Source organism: Diaporthe batatas, assembly GCF_019321695.1.
Source record: "Diaporthe batatas strain CRI 302-4 chromosome Unknown Contig00007, whole genome shotgun sequence".
Taxonomy (NCBI): domain Eukaryota; kingdom Fungi; phylum Ascomycota; class Sordariomycetes; order Diaporthales; family Diaporthaceae; genus Diaporthe; species Diaporthe batatas.
In genome coordinates, this window is record NW_025408554.1 from 1456673 (window position 1) to 1472623 (window position 15951).

The 15951-nt window shown below is 55.9% G+C and overlaps 6 protein-coding genes across 6 annotated transcripts; 3 read left to right on the top strand and 3 right to left on the bottom strand.

The window, feature by feature from the left end:
• Window positions 1-1906: 1906 nt before the first annotated feature.
• Window positions 1907-3737, top strand: KVR01_006631 (uncharacterized protein; the record flags this gene model as incomplete). Its single annotated transcript, XM_044783624.1, has 4 exons — window positions 1907-1978; window positions 2055-2561; window positions 2713-3457; window positions 3517-3737. The coding sequence occupies 4 exons, from the start codon at window positions 1907-1909 to the stop codon at window positions 3735-3737; spliced, it is 1545 nt and encodes a 514-aa protein (XP_044644062.1).
• Window positions 3738-4084: 347 nt separating this feature from the next.
• Window positions 4085-4609, bottom strand: KVR01_006573 (uncharacterized protein; the record flags this gene model as incomplete). The annotated part of the gene is made up of 1 exon (XM_044784705.1): window positions 4085-4609. One exon carries the CDS (start codon window positions 4607-4609, stop codon window positions 4085-4087), a length of 525 nt encoding a protein of 174 aa, XP_044644004.1.
• Window positions 4610-5178: 569 nt separating this feature from the next.
• KVR01_006594 (aspartate--tRNA ligase MSD1) lies at window positions 5179-7645 on the bottom strand (the record flags this gene model as incomplete). The annotated part of the gene is made up of 4 exons (XM_044789785.1): window positions 7322-7645; window positions 6542-7263; window positions 6186-6446; window positions 5179-6132 (listed from the first exon to the last, which is right to left on the bottom strand). The coding sequence occupies exons 1-4, from the start codon at window positions 7575-7577 to the stop codon at window positions 5179-5181; spliced, it is 2193 nt and encodes a 730-aa protein (XP_044644025.1). The 5' UTR covers window positions 7578-7645.
• A 1492-nt stretch (window positions 7646-9137) lies between these two features.
• Window positions 9138-14286, top strand: KVR01_007040 (uncharacterized protein). The gene is made up of 5 exons (XM_044782457.1): window positions 9138-9992; window positions 10146-10383; window positions 10468-10658; window positions 10720-10831; window positions 10883-14286. Exons 1-5 carry the CDS (start codon window positions 9945-9947, stop codon window positions 12106-12108), a joined length of 1815 nt encoding a protein of 604 aa, XP_044644471.1. The 5' UTR covers window positions 9138-9944; the 3' UTR covers window positions 12109-14286.
• Window positions 12743-13996, bottom strand: KVR01_006503 (TFIIH/NER complex subunit TFB3; the record flags this gene model as incomplete). Its single annotated transcript, XM_044794222.1, has 1 exon — window positions 12743-13996. One exon carries the CDS (start codon window positions 13994-13996, stop codon window positions 12743-12745), a length of 1254 nt encoding a protein of 417 aa, XP_044643934.1.
• Window positions 14287-14659: 373 nt separating the features above from the next.
• On the top strand, window positions 14660-15390 carry KVR01_006775 (uncharacterized protein; the record flags this gene model as incomplete). Its single annotated transcript, XM_044790702.1, has 3 exons — window positions 14660-14672; window positions 14738-14943; window positions 15040-15390. The coding sequence occupies 3 exons, from the start codon at window positions 14660-14662 to the stop codon at window positions 15388-15390; spliced, it is 570 nt and encodes a 189-aa protein (XP_044644206.1).
• Between the last annotated feature and the right edge of the window lie 561 nt (window positions 15391-15951).

Genomic DNA, 15951 nt, shown 5'->3' on the forward strand with positions numbered 1-15951 from the left:
GATCGATGTTGCTTTTTTCTGTTTCCGTCCAGTCCGATCTCGCGCAAGCGTTGCTATGCTGCCATATCGGGGAACCGTTCCCCGGGACACAGCAGGCGCAGTAGGATATCTGATTTCTGACCAATTCGAAATCGACAACGTGCATGCGTGTCTCACATGTCCACCTAGGGTCTCATTGTGATATCCCATCATCATCATCAGGGTCCGGAGTGCGGCGGAAGGCAGCCGCACATCCTTCAATTTACGCTTCCTATTGGTAGAGACCACCATGCGGCGTTCCTTTTCCGCCTATGGACAAGGCTAGGGGCCGTGTTTCTTAAAGATCCGGGAAGCCGGGTCACGCTGGATCTGACTACATCCCCCTGCCTGCATCGGGCGGCGCCGCCACAACTCCCCATATATCCATTACGCCGAGCACTTACCTGCCTCTTGCATTCCCCTCAAACCCTCACCGAGGACTTGCCAAACAAGCAACTTTGGCCAGGCACGCATTTCGGGGGTGATGCCACAAAAGTCCCCACTAATGGCAGGCTATCTGACCGCTGTGTCCCCGCCCTTCCGAGGGGGCCTTTTTATTTATAACAGCCACGCCATGCGTGTCGTGGACCAGACAACAAGCCGGTGGAACACCATCCTGCGAGCCCGCCTCGTCACGTGTGATACGACCATGCGAGACACTCGGAACTTGTAACAAGTGGCTTTGGCCCCCGTACACGTTGGCGACCCGAGTTGCCGGATCTGGTCAGCAAGTCGCCGTCCAGCACGTGAAGTGAATCGTCATTTTTGATTACCCGGAGGTAAGAGGTCGCCTCGAGTCAGGCTGATCACCACGATCCTTCTCCAGGGTCCATTCCACCCAAAGCAGACTTATGACCTCGCCTATCTCCAGCGTGCGTGTGCATGCTGCAAGGACTCTCCCCCCGCCTTGGTTCTGTGCTGTACTTTTGTGAAATTCTCGACCTCGGGAGGCAGGGCTGACGTGAGGGGCTTTGGTGTTGGTGCCTAGCGTGGATCAGCCGGTGACTGGAATAAGAGGAGCCTCGAGTTCACCCTATGAACATTTGACTGCAAGTATACGCGCTGTGGCTGTGAGTTTCCACTTTTGACGTGAGACGTGCTCTTATCACGCCCCTAGGCCTGGGAGGAGCTAGGCAGTGTTATCAGTCAGCCTCAGCCGCAGCCCTGTGATGCTACACGATGTAATTTATGTCCAAAAAGGTACATTCTCATGTAAACACAGATATAGGTCATGGGTCCAAAGGGAGAACCATCGTAATGTGCCGATATATGCCCAAGGACTCGTGTGGCTTTTTGATGACAACTAAAAATGCATTTCTCAACAACCTTGGAAGTTCTGTCTTTTCATCACGCATATCACAGATGGGATCACCAACCGGAAGTCGAGGATTCCATTGTGGGTGGGTAAACTGTGGGTTTCCACCGCTTGTGGCATTGGCAGCCTGCAGAGGCGGCCGAACAGAACATCGTTGGTGGCATCTGACCATTGAGGTCAAGCACGTCTGACACCGGTCTGCTGCTTCCAGATGGGCGTCCGTCTCCATCATCAGGATGCTTGCTTCTGGACCACCCCTGATCTGACAAAAGGAATAGCGTTTTTCTGCGCCCGGTGGGAACGACGCCATCCTCGTCGTGCCGGACTGAGCGGTTACTTCTGCTAACAATGAGCAAAATGATGCGTATCTCGGCCCCACACCTTGTTGTGTCAACGAATTTTGGATCGAGGAGGGGTTCACACCCATCCACTATGACGACCGCTCACTATAAATGGGACAAAATCTCACGAGTGCCTAGTTGCCATTCTACTTTGTGTGTTCTGTATCACAAGGTGCTGTCTTCCTTCCTTCTGCCATATTCACGTTGATATACCAAGCGCGCTTTATATACCATGGCACCAATTCTGCAGACTTACTATGGGTACCTCACCGCATCTCACATCGTAATCGCAGTAGTATCACTTGTACGTCACTGTCTGGGTTACTCAAGTAGAACCTCACTTCCCGGACTGATGCTAACTCTGGTGGACACTCTTCTAGGCTATCGTCTTACCCCTAGCCCAGTTCATTTACAACATCTTCTTCCACCCTCTGGCTGACTTCCCAGGCCCTCTGCTATGGCGTGGCTCCAACATACCCAAGATGATAGCCCAGATACGGGGCACCATCCACTGGCGAATGTTAGAGCTCCACCAGCAGTACGGGCCCGTCGTGCGGCTCGCCCCGGGGGAGCTGACCTACACCACCGCCACCGCGGCGAAGGAGATATACGGAAACCGTAGTGGCAAGAAGCTCTTCCCCCCTCAGTCCTCTCTAGGCAGCAACGAGAAGACCATGTTCGGAGCGACTAGCTTTCTCTGGCTGGAGGACCACAAGGAGCACGCCCGCCACCGCAAGATTGTTGGCCAGATGTTCTCAGACGCGAGCCTCAAGTCGCAGGAGCCTCTGGTGCTTGGCTATGCCTCTCTGATGATGCAGCGCTTCCGTGAGAGAGCTTCGAGGGGAGAGGTCATCGACATGTGGTCTTGGTTCAACTTCTATACCTTTGCAAGTATACGTTTTCCTCTGTTCTGAACTTGTATGAATTCCCTGGCCATGACTGCTCGGGTATAAGTTGGGTACTAGCCACACCAATCAGTAATTGGAAACTTCGGGGCGAGGAAGTCTGCTTGCACAGATTCTAACAGTGACACCACAGGACATCATCGGTGACCTGGTATTCGGCGAATCTTTTGACTGTGTGGACCAGGGCCGCTTCCACCCCTGGATCAGCTTCATCTTCTCCAACCTGACCAACATGATGTACGCGCAGATGACCACAACTATGGGATACCTAGGCACCTTCATCCAGGCGCTGGTACCCGCGCGAATCATGGCCCAGGCTTTCGCCCACGCCCAGTCCACCCGTGACAAGGTCGACCGGCGGCTGGCGCGCAAGGAGGTCCGGCCGGACCTGATCAGCGGCATCTGGCACAAGATCGGGGCCCCCGGTGGGGTCTCGCACGAGGAGCTGTACGCGGACGCCCAGATCATGATCATGGCGGGCAGCGAGACGAGCGCCACCCTGCTCGCCGTCGCCGTGTACCACCTCCTGCGCAGCCCGGACAAGCTCGCGGCACTGCGGGATGAGGTCCGTGGTGCCTTTGCCACCGACCAGGAGCTCACGTTCTCGGATGTTGCTGTGCTGCCGTACCTCCGTGCTGTCATAGATGAATCCTTGCGTATCCACGCGCCGCTCCCTGCTGGGATCAACCGTGTCGCGCCTGAGGGAGGGGCTTTCCTTCATGATCAGTTTGTGCCTGAGGGGACGGTGCTGCAGGTCCCCAGTTGGGCTGCTTTCCACCTTGAGGAGAACTTCACAGACCCCTGGGAGTTCGTGCCGGAGAGGTGGCTGGGTGACGAATGCCCCGCTCGGTATGCCGGTGACAACCGCGACGTGTTCAGTGAGTGCCCCCCGGCTTGGTAACGATTTAGAAGACTTACTGATCTGGATTTATTCAAGATCCCTTCAGCCAGGGACCGAGATCATGCCTTGGGCGTTCTCTGGCGTACATGGAGTCAAAGGTCTGTCTCGCGAGGCTGGTCCTCGGTTTTGATATGGAGTTGATGCCAGAGAGTAAGGATTGGAACAAGCAGAAGGTGTATCTGCTATACGAGAAAAGGCCTCTGAACGTCAAACTCACCGAAGTGACCAAACAAGAGAAGACTGTGACTGTGGAGTGATCCTGCACTTGAGGATGGGAACTTTCCGCTACTCTGCTTGTGGAGGCGGGTTGGCTTCGTTTTGGTGAGCCTGCTGAGCTGGTGGGATCCGGAACAAAATTGTAACAAAAGTCGCGCTTTCTCGGAACAAAAATCGCTCGGCAGATTGCATTGGTTCAAAATCAAATTAGCGTGGAGAGTTCCAAGGTTGAGGATGAAAGCTCGCAGATATACTGGCCGTCGATCGCTGCTCAATGAGTGCCGCCCTTAAGGAATCAATTTGAGAACCATAACACCACCTTATCCCCCAATGCAGGATTCTTCAATGATGCAAATTCAACATGCCATAACTCGCAGCCCCACGCTAATCACACTATGGCAGCGAGCCCTAGTATCCCAGCAAGGGCCGTGACGATGCCTCTGGGGAGGTTCAACATGCCCCAGTGATCCACCAGCCACTTCGCGCTCTCCTCGCCTTGCTCCTCAACCTCAACTCCCTCGACGCCTTTCAAGTCCCTCATCTCCTCAACCTTGCGCAAGATCTTCCAGTTGGTCGGGAGAACGAAAGCCGCCGTATACGGCATGATGCTGAGGCAGAGCAGGCCGGCGCCAAGGTAGGCCTTGGCCTTGGTGAGGGCGGCGGACCGGTGGTGGTGATAGGACAGGAAGATATATGACAGGCCGGTGACGCTGGCCAGAGAAGGGTAGATCACCCTCGTCAGTCTGTAGCTGTTTTTCCACTGGCGCAGCATCAGGGGTGTGGGGGACTCGAGGAGGCGCGGCACGACGAGGATGGAGAGTGCCAGGTTGCTGCCCGCCCCGAGGGTTGACAGGAAGATGGTTGCCGCTTCCGTGACGCGGATAGCTGGTGATGAAGATGGTGGTTGAGACATGGTGCTGGGAGTGTTTTCCCCTTTGCTGGGTAGATTGAGAAACGATGAGAAAGGCAGTGATTTGGGTTGTGACGCAGTCATACAAATGGGTGGGCGTGGAGAGGTGGAGAGTTCATACCGGCCGGGCTATTCTCGGACGTTCTGAGGGGAAGTTGCGTTGCGATACCGAATGGGGGTCGTCAGCAACTTATCGTGCGAGCGTCAGCCCGAGCCCATTTCGGGAGCTCCAGTCCCCAGTTGCTCCTTCTTTAACATCTCCGCAAGTGCGTATAGTACCTGTGAAGATATTCTCATTGGCCAATCCCCATGCGAGAAACATTTTGTCGGATCGCGCAGTAATAGAGAAAGCTCCGCTCCGGGACAACTCCTCGCGATGCTTAACGAGCACGCGGGTATGCAGCAGTATAAGAACCCCAACAAATGATTTACAAGCCCATGCGTGGATATGCAGTCTGCTTCCATCCTCCAAATTCATACATAGTATATTACACATTGTACAGATATGTACCACGTGTGTCAATCGCAGTGAGCGGAGACCGCGCATGGCACGGCCACCATGCCTTGTTCACTCAGTCTATCTTCTCAAACTTGAGATGATAAGTTTTCCATTCTTCCTCAGTGACCTTACCCGGCGCCCTCGCAACGGGCTCATCCCCCTTTTTGTTCTTGGGGAAGGCGATCACATCCCTCACGCTCCCTGTGAAGCTCAGCGTAGCGATGAGCCTGTCCCAGCCGAACGCGAAGCCGGCATGCGGCGGGCAACCTGCCCTCAGCGCCTCCAAAAGGTGGCTGAAGTGGCTGATACCCTCGTCGCTCATCTTGAGTACATCCCTGAAGATGTACTCTTGCAGTGGGGCGATGTGGATACGACGCGAGCCGCCGCCAAGTTCCACCCCATTGAGGACAAGGTCATAGTGGTCCGCCTTCACCTTCAAGGGGTCTGTGGCCAGGAGGTCGAAGTCCTCGGGACTTAGAGGCGCTGTGAATGGGTGATGCGTGGAGGAGAAGCCGCTCGCGCCGTGCTGGCCTTCTGCTGGGTCCGACGACTCGGTGTTTGGCGTGAACAGCGGGAAGCCCGTCACCCAGAGAAACTTGAAGGAGTTGTCTGGCGGGAGGAGCCCTTGCGCGACTGCCTCAGCGTAGATGTGCCTTCGCAGGTCCCCGAGTGCGGTGGAGCCGCCTTCGAAGGGCTTGTTGGGCCGTGCTTGGATGACAAGCACATCTCCTTGCTCAAGACCGGCAATGTGTGGAAGATCCGAGCTGCTGGCATCCAGAACGGCCGAAGCTGCCTCGTGACCTAGTGGTGAGAGACCAGAGAGAGGCTTGCTGGAATCGATGGTAAGAGGGACAGGTTGGCCGTCTGGGTTGTGTCGAAGGGGCTTAGGGAGGTTATCCCAAAGGGATTTGATGAAGTCCTTCGAGGGCTCGTCGAAGCGGAACACACAAGCCTCGACGATAGGATCCTCCAGGTCCGATATCATGGATGTGAAATTATGTGGTAGGAGGTGGTCGATACGTTGGATCTTTGGCCACCTTTAGTGTTACTGTATGCAAAGTGTTTGGCAGAAGCACGCACCTTGTTTGGTATCCTTAAATCTGGTTTATCCGATCCGTGGAGAGACATAGCGTCATGATATGTCATGCGTGGAAACTCTGCTTCTATAGCAGGGTACTCCTCGGCATCCGTAGTGCCATCTGACTTTTTGGTCGGGCACAAGGCTCCATTGACCTGGCGTGTTTGCCACCGTCCGCGCATACGATCGTACACTTCGTGGATGAGTTTTTCGACGAGTCTCATCACGTCCTCGCCTTTCGCGAATGCCATTTCCATATCAAGCTGTTAACAAAAGCCCAGTTAGCCCACATACCACAAGCACAAGGTGAACAGGATAGTTTATATGATTAGGACAGAAGAAACAGTATCTTCCCCACCTGTGTGAACTCGGGCTGTCTGTCAGCGCGAAGGTCTTCGTCACGGAAGCATCTCGCAAGCTGGTAGTAACCTCTCACACCGGCTGCCATGAGGATCTGCTTGTACTGCTGTGGGCTTTGGGGTAGTGCATATGCATAGCCAGGCCGCCTAGTCGGGACCAGAAATTCTCTTGCGCCCTCTGGCGTAGACTTGAAGAGTATCGGTGTCTCGACCTGAAGGAATCCCCATCGCGTGAGAACATCGGTGGCATCTTTCGCGAGGGACCGACGGAATTCAAGCCTATGCTGGAGAGCCTTGTCGAATCTTAACTGCAGGTGCCGAGCGTGTGGCGGAAATTGAGCGCCTTCTGATATGATGATATCCCGAGGGAAAGGGTTAAGTACGTGAACATGTCGCAAGGTCAGGTCGTAGTGGACAGTATTCTTGGGATAGTTCGGGCCATACAGCACTAGAGCATCAGATCTCTTACAATCGTCAATGACTCCGGTGAGGCTGACGGAGCTCCATGCGGGAACTTGTTTGAGAGCCTTGTGCAGCCTATGCTCCGGGGAGTCCTTCTCCTCCCACGACGATTTGAACTGGAATGATGGCCCGCGGTCCACGATTAGGTCGACAAAGCTTAACTTGGACGAGACATCTCTCCGCTTGGATATGAAACCATGGACAGTTACAGTTCTCGTCAGGTCAAAGTCCCCAGCAGCGCTCTGGGCAGGGGAGTCGACTGTTCCGACATGGTGAGCAACCAATCCCGTGGTGGTTCGATCCTGGAGATTACATACAATAATCTTTGAAGGCTTGAATATTTCCTGCAAGAGTCTTGATACCAGCAGCCGGCGTGATCGACTCTTCCGTGTCGTCATGCAGGGTGCGGCGGTGGCACCATGTGAGGCTTTGCCCTTGTCGAGCCCAGTTTCTGGGGATGAGCCCAGCGGCAGCGACACCTGACTTGAGCCTGTGTTGAAGCGGACTTGGGCTGCATCTTGTTTTACATGGCAGCCTCAGTCTGGCGAGACCCCTCACCGAAGTCAACCGCATGGCAAGCTTCAATGAACGCTGTGCATTGGTGGGCTGTAGAAAGCACCTCTATATTGAGGTCACGAGAGAGAGGCACCTTACCTGCAGGCTGATACTGATATTGCTGGCTGCCCCAGGGTGAGCTTGGAAGAGCTGGTGGTACATCGCGCTCGTACCTTGCGCGACGGGTGACGGCCGGGCCCACTATTTTGGGGGATATGATTGGCCAGTAGTGGATCCAGGTGGGTCCTAGCCGGCTGGATCGTCCATATCTTGCAGCTCGCGTCGAGCACAGCTTTCTGAATTTTCTCTCCTTCTTCTGCAAGAAGTTGATCCTTCCAATTCATAACAATGTGAGTTGCAACGCCACAAACCCAAGCTGCACGACTCCCGGATACCATTTACTGACAGGTGACGCAGATGATGAAAGCCAGAGTGTTCCAGATGATCGAACCCGCCTCGGTGTTGCAGCTAAGGCTCTCCCCTCGTGGGCTTCAGGGCCTGGTTGTGACCCGAGGATTGGGTTCATGAAATAAGCGTTCGACACACGTTGACCTTGTTTATTCGGACGCCGCACGGCATCTCTGACCAAGTTTGAATTGGAAGGACTTTTATCTCGTTGTCGCGACTGTCCGCCGCTGTCCCGTGGTGGCACCGGTGTGCATATCAAGTGACCACTTTCCTGCGGCGTATCAGCCCATGATTCTGGTTGCGAGCGATGCCGCTGTACTCCGTGCACCTTGGCGTGACAAGTGTCGCGTGTACTTGGAGCGCGATCCAGCGTATTTCAGCATTGACACCAGGCCGACGGGCTTCTACCTCCCGACTTGGTGCCCAGTATCGTTGGTGCTCGGTAGTTCTGAGACTTCAAACCCAACTTTCCCGATCCCCTCATCGTCAAAGAGACGCTTTTGCAATGTTTCAATCCTGAGCCTGTGCCCGAACGACTGGGCGAAGCTCACCCGATGTTGAATTTTGTTGACTTGATAACCTCTTTGACTTCATGTACTGCATGTCCTGTTCACCATGATACAAATCAAACAGATCTTGGCACATTTAATTCACTCAAATATAGAAGACCGTTGACTGCCGCGCTTGATAATGCTTCACTTTGATGCTGACAAGTCACCAAATGCTGAGGGGGTGCCCCTGCTTCTCATGGCGATGTTTCATGAAACAGACGGGCATTGCCTTTTGGGCTGATGTTTGAGTGTGCCACGAAGCCGCGAAGCCGTCCTAGCTGCCCAAGTACCTTGAAGTAGATACCAAGGTACCTAGGTAGGTACACAGTAAGTACCTAGGCAGTAGCATATCGGGAAACGGTGGGGAACCCAGATACCCAGGTACGCAGCACAAGGAGGCAATGACGGTCGTCTCTCCTAGTAAGCGCCCTTCCATGGACGATGCTATGTTGTGGGATATCGCACAATCGGCCATTCAATCTGCATGTGGTGACTTGAAGACAGCATCAGTTGAAATCTCCGTGCAGACCGCTTAATAAGTAGGCATCGTGCTGGCTTGATCATTGATGGGCGTCATGTCTCCAGTTTCCGACCCACCCGTTCCTGACCCTGCGTTAGCGATTGCCCTCCTGCCCACCTGCCCACCTGCCTGGGCGTCGGGGGCCGTTCAGCCATCCGAGCCCAACCAGAAACGGCACCATGCCGCCCAGGGGGTCACCAAGCCAAACGTCGGTGCTGCCGTTAGCCCGGGTACTCCAACCCCCCGTCCCACGCAAGCCCAAGATGGAAGAGCGTACTCTCCCGGGAGAGCCAAGAGACAGACCACCAGTCGGCCGACGCTACCTAGGAACTCGTCAACCTCAACCTGTGTCCTTCCATCCATTCTGCCTTCGACAGTACCACCAACTGTCGCACCTCCGGGGTAGTCGACCAAACATCTCGGACCGTGCTCCCGACCGTCTCACAGGCTGCCCGTCTTTGTTGTCCCGTCGGCCATCAGGCGACTCGTACATAATTATCCCTTTAGATTATACTCAGATTCGCTTACACCCGCAGCTTGGGGTACCTTGCTTTTGATCGCGCACAGCAACCCCCGTTCATGCCATGGCCGCCCTCTGAACTGCCCCAACGACCATCTTGTCACTCCGCCCCTTTTGTGGTGCTTGGCTTTCCGTGAAATACCGGCCGGCCGACCCATCGTCATTGTCATTGTCATTTTCGCAGGGCCCCAGCCGCTGCCGTATCACTGAGAACGCCGCAGCTCCCTTCCCTCGGTTGCGGCCCATCCCAGCCCAGCCTGCTCCACTGCCCGCCAATCTCGCAGCCGACTAATCTCCGTGCCTTTTTGACGACCTGCCGCTACACCACGTCCTCTCGAGAAGCGCCCTGTGTGCCTGACAGCGTATAACGCCTAACCCGCGTCAACATGGCAAGCTCCTTTGAGAAATCCGTCAAGGGCGCTACCAAGATCAAGGTCCGTTACCCCCGTGTCGCCGTGCCGGGCCACCAGGTCACCAGGTCACCAGCACGATACGATACGATACGATGCGACACGCCCCCGGCTCCACGGAGGGGGCGAGGGACTCGCTGTGGATGGCACCATCGCTGACACTCTATTCTTCTCTAGGCTGCGCCCCCGAAGACGAAATACATCGAGCACATCCTGATAGCCACCCATTCCGGAGAGGCTGGAGTTGGTGAGGTCTTTCGAGCGCTGCAACACCGGCTGAGGGATTCAACATGGACCGTTGTCTTCAAGAGCTTGATCACGGTGCACCTGATGGTCAGGGAGGGTTCGCCAGATGTAACGCTGGCTTACCTGTCGAAACATCGGAATATGCTGGCAGTGAGCATGTTCTCAGATGGTCAGTCTAAGCTCGTCTTGCGAGTATCTGGACGCGCGGTTGCGACCCATCTCTGACGACGATATGCTGACCCATGGACAACAGCCCAGACACAGGGACGAAACATACGACATTACGCCAACTACCTATCTGAACGAGCGCGTGCGTATCGTGACACGAAGATCGACTGGGTTAGGGGAAGGGAAAGCCGTATGGATACACTGTCCGTGGAGAAGGGCCTGTTGAGGGAAACGGAGGCGATTCAGAACCAGCTCACGGCCCTCCTCAAATGCGATGTCCGTGGGCCCCTGCGACATCCTCGCGAGTCTTTTACTTGTTTGGCTGACTTCAAGCTAGGTTATGGACAACGAGCCGGAAAACGAAATAACAATTACCGTCTTCAGGCTGCTGGTGCTGGATCTTCTAGCCCTGTTCCAGGTGCTCAACCAAGCGCTCATCAACATCCTAGGTAGGACATGTGAAAGCCCAGGTTGTACCACCCACTGACCTTGGTGTCTAGGTCACTTCTTTGAGATGTCCAAGGTCGACGCGGAAAGAGCTATGGATATTTACCGCAATTTCACGAAACAGACGGACGTGGTTGTTCAGTACCTCGGCGTGGCCCGTCAATATGAACACCACACGAGGGTGGAGGTACCTAAGCTGAAGCATGCTCCCGTAAACCTTGGACGACAACTGGAGGATTATCTCAACGACCCCGACTTCGAGATCCACCGGAGGCAATACCTGGCCGAATTGGAGGCCAAGAAGGGCAAGGGGGGCTCAGGGGCATCCAAATCCTTCTTCACCTCGAAGAGTGAACCTGCCTCCAAACCAGCATCCAACTCACCGTTCCCTAGTGTGAACGGATCTTCATCAACAGAAAGTAAACCAGCGCCGCCCAAGAACCCGAATACAGATTTGATCGACTTCTTCGACTCGATAGAGCAGAATCAGACGGCATTGGGCGCCCAGCCAACCGCCCAGCTCGGTCAGATGGGCAACTCACCTTGGGGGCCAGATAATGGCTTTCAGCAGCAACAAGCCACAGGCTTCCAGAATGGTTTTGCACCACAGCAGACGGGATTCCAGTCGACGAATCCGTTCCAGCAACAAATGGGCAATTTTCAACCCCAGCAACAGGCCCCTATGCCACAGCTGCAGCCTTCTTTTACCGGTGCTGGCTTCGGTGGTTTCACCCCTCAGCCTGGTTACCAGAACTCCTTGGCTCCTATACCCCAGGAGTCTGCGGTTGCTTCGTTCCAAACGGGCGCATCAATGCCAAATCTGCTAGCACCCCAGCAAACCACCAATCCCTTCCGCCAGTCCATGCTGACAGGCCAGCCGACTGGCATGAGCGCCCAATCGGCACCCACAAGTCCGCCGACCCTCCAGCCACAACACACGTCTACTAACCCATTTGCCCGTTCAGCTTCAGCAGCTGGCAACCCGTCTCCGTTCCAATCTCCTCCGCCAGCGGCGCCGTTGCAGCCCATGGCAACCGGCACTAACCCATTTGCAAAGAACTTCGGTGCTGGGCAGCAACCACAGAGGCCAGCAACCAGTGCCGGTCTGGCGCCTCAGCCGACAGGGACCACAAATCCATTCCGGCAGTCGCAGTTTGTCAACCACAACACAGGCATGGGCTGGCAGCATAATCAGCAGGCGATGGGCGGTGGCCCGGACAGTCTGCAGACGATGCCTGTGTTCCCCCGGCCAGCTCAACAGAGCCCCTGGCAGCAGTGATTATCAGTTGCAAAGGTCTGGATTTTGGCCAGGAAGCAACGCAACGATATTCGAACGGAACATATTTTCGCTCATTGTCTGTTTTCTGGTCTGTCTTGCAGTTCTGTGTTTGCAGAGCGTGGCGTTCAGGGCGGCTTAATCGTGGACAGGACGGCGGGTCCTTTGAAGGGTTTGGAACAGGAAGTCGACGGTTGGAAGCTGCGGATGTCAATGCCTACTTAGGTCGAGGGTCTGGCTAATGTAAAGATATTGAAGTCCTGGACCGGCGCGTTCACGCGAAGCCGGCATACAGCACTTTCAAGATTGCAATTCTAGAGCTTAATGGACATGATGTCCGTATGATCTATTATTGGAAACTGGTGCTCTTGCCATGTGGCCCAATCGTCAGGTTCCGCCCCTTGCTCCGCCAAATTCCAGTCCACCCCAACAGCCGTATCGTGCATTTTTCTCAACCCGAGAAGCGACCATGACCACCATGGTCCCGAGCCTTGACAAACGCCATCGCTATGCAAACAGTTCAAACCTTCAATCAATCTCGACTAGATCGGCTCAAGCAATCCAGAAAACTGCCGCAAGGCCACTTAGACAGGCGAGGCATGCCTGCCGCTCGTGATATGAGCCTCCCCTGGTTGTCTCAGTCGTCTAATTCCATCTTGATCGGTTGCTCGACCTTGACTACTTGCTCTCCCCTAGCATCCTGCTCGACCTCGCGATCCATTTCGAGCTTCACCTCGGCCCTCTCCCTCTTGACGGCAGTCCTTGCGGCGGCGTCCCCGACCCCGTCCGTCTGTGCAGCCAGGCCTGCGCCACCCGTGGCGACGTCCCCAAAGTCCATGCCCAGTCTGCCAGTCTCCTTTTCGTCGTTGACGAAAACAGACATGCCGGCAAAAGCCTCAAACATGGCCCGCGCGTAGTACTCCTGTACGCTGTACCCGCCAGACGTGTACTTCTGGTCGTGCTTGGCGCTGTCCAGGAATGGGTTCCTGTAGTCCCTCTCGAGCTTGTACCGCGTGCTGCTGAGGTCCAGCCTGCCAAAGGGATCGTAAGGACCCGCGTCGGCGTCCCTCGCCGCGTCGCCCTTCTTCTTCAGGCCGCGGATCGACAAGCCGCCGGCAGCTGCCGCGGCAGCCCGGCGCAGTGCCGCGGCCTCCGAGGCGGCGAGCTCCTCCTTGCGGTGCTGCCCGCGGCGCTTGAGCATGACCTTTGTGGCCTGGCCCTGCGGGGCGCGCGCCAGGGTGTCGAGGTCCTCCTCGCGCTGCTTGATCTTGGCCAGGCGCTCCTCCTCTTCGGCCTGGGCGGCCTCGGCGCGGCGCTGGCGGGCGGCCTCCTTCTCGGCGGCGATCTGCTTGCGCGTGGACTCCTTCTGCCGCTCGCCCATGCGCTTGTTGCGCTCGATCTCGGCCTTGTGCTCGTCCTCCCACTGTAGCAGCTTCTCGTTGGCGGCGGCCTGGTCGGCGGGCCCGCCGTACACGAGGTCCATGGTCAGGGCCTCCACCATCTCCAGGTACTCGTTGAAGGAGGACAGGTCCTCGAACTCGTCTTCGGTGCGGTTGAAGACGGCGGCGACGCGGCGCCGGATGTCGACCTCGCGCTCGACGGACAGGTCGGAGAAGACGGGCTCGCGGAAGTTCTTCTTGCGCAGGGTCCTGTGGCAGCCCACGTAGGGGCACTGGTTGGGTCCGTTCTCGAACAGCCGGTCGACGCAGTTATTACAGAGAGGGTGGTAGCACTCTGGGTTGATAAGGAATCGCATGGACTTGTTCATGTAGCGGAGGGTCTTGCAGATGGGGCACTGCTCCTCGCCGTCGGTGTTGGTCAGGGCGATTGCCTGGATTGGGGCTGCCACAGGCCCGGCGCGGGGGGTGGGCGCCCCTGGTTTGCGCGACATGGCGAGGGAGGAGGAGGATCAGGAGCTTTGTGGGGGGCCGCCCATGGGGTTCGGAGTGTCGCAGTCTAGGATCGAATCCAAGGGGCGGGAGTCGCGACGCTGAGGTATGTTGGTTAGAGGTGGGTGGAAGACGGCGGCAAGGTTGACCAAGCGCACGTCAAACAAATGCAGTGGATGATGACCCGAGGATCAACCAACCCGCCCAGTGCGTGCCCGTGCTTTAGACCTGGAGGTACCCAGGTACCTAGCAGCAGGGATAAGCTTCCACATATGGAGACAGCCTACTTGAGTACTCAACGGCCTGACCCAAAAAACTATTATCAAGCAGTTGGGAGGAGGCCACTCTGGAATAGCTCTTCTCCATCCGACACAGGTCTATCCTGCAGTAGTTTATCGTACATTTACTTACCAACAGTGCATAGGTAATCAGTGGTTCTACCGCAGGGTATCTTGTGGTTTAAGCTGAGAGAGGCTCAGAAAAGATGGGTGGGTGCCTGCAGGTCTGGGATGCGTAATGGTGCTCCGCACCCTGGAGCTACCCCAAAAAGTTGCCCCGCCATCCCAGATCCCGGCGGGCCAGCCTTCCAGCCTTCTAGAGCTTCGATCAGCTTCCACTGTCTTGAAAAGTTCCAACACCAGACAGCTCACCGCAACCCGCACAAGATGGCAGACAACGGTACGAGCTGACTATTCAGCCAATTCTTACACTAGTTCCTCACGGTTGAGCTAATATCTTAACAGAACCTACCGCCGCCGAACAAGCAGCCGCCCGCGCCAAGGAGCAGGCCGAGCAGGATGCCCTTCCCTACAAGTGGCAGCAGACGATTGGCGATTTAGATGTCACCTTTGGCGGGATCCCAGGCAACTTCAAGAGCAAGGATCTGGTCGTAGAGATCAAGAAGCAGAGCTTAAAGGCCGGCATCAAGGGACAGGAGCCTGTGATAAGTGTGCGTACACACCCCGCCACTGCCCTCGAGACCAAAGCAGCGGAGAGGACATAATCCAAGACCAAGAGGCACTAACACGAGCTTCTCGCGGCACAGGGTGACCTACACCAGGCGATCCATGTCGACGAGAGCACCTGGACGCTCACGTCCGCGCCCGACGGCACCAAGACGGTCGAGGTCCACCTGGACAAGGTCAACAAGATGGAGTGGTGGCCGCACGTGGTGACCGGCGCGCCCAAGATCGACGTCACCAAGATCACACCCGAGTCGTCCAAGCTGTCGGACCTGGATGGCGAGACCCGCGGCATGGTCGAGAAGATGATGTACGACCAGCGCCAGAAGGAAGCCGGCAAGCCCACGAGCGACGAGCAGAAGAAGGCCGACATCCTCAAGAAGTTCCAAGCCGAGCACCCGGAGATGGACTTTAGCAACGCCAAGATCAACTGAGTTGATTTCCTCGTGTGTGCTGGTGCGTGAAGATAGGAGGGCAGATCATAGCAGCGTGATGAACGGAAGTTGGTGGCGTTGAGCGATACCAATGTTTACGAGATACGACGGGACATACTCGAATTACTAAAAAATAAGACCGAGGCGCACACAAGCCATGCTTCTCTCTTTTCAGTATGTAAGGTGGTGAAACGAAACGCCTAGACCACAAGGCAAAGCCACTGGAGGCTTCACAGGTCAGGGGTCAGATAAGCCCCTCGGGATTCAATATTGGAATAATGCCCGTACCGAGCAAGCAGATTGAGAGCTGCAAGCTCAACTGGTCGTCGTGAGATGACCTGGGTTCCGTTCTTTTTGGCTTCTTACCAAAAAAGACAAGCGGGAAAGCCTCATGCATGTTCCTATACTAAACAATGGGACGTACTCAAAGAAGTCATCCGCTCCCACATGGGCGATCGCGCACGTGGTCTGGTAGAACCTGGAGGCTGCATCCCGGGATCCACGGGAAGTCCTTCAAACTTACTGGCCTTCCACATAGCTTTCCTATTGGATGCCATAATC

What these genes read in the sequence shown, in the direction of transcription:
- KVR01_007040 (XM_044782457.1), top strand. Translation starts at nt 9,945, where the DNA reads ATGGCAAGCTCCTTTGAGAAATCCGTCAAGGGCGCTACCAAGATCAAG. An exon ending in AGGGCGCTACCAAGATCAAG is followed by an intron (nt 9,993 to 10,145) that starts GTCCGTTACCCC and finishes ATTCTTCTCTAG; the next exon opens with GCTGCGCCCCCGAAGACGAA. An exon ending in AGTGAGCATGTTCTCAGATG is followed by an intron (nt 10,384 to 10,467) that starts GTCAGTCTAAGC and finishes CATGGACAACAG; the next exon opens with CCCAGACACAGGGACGAAAC.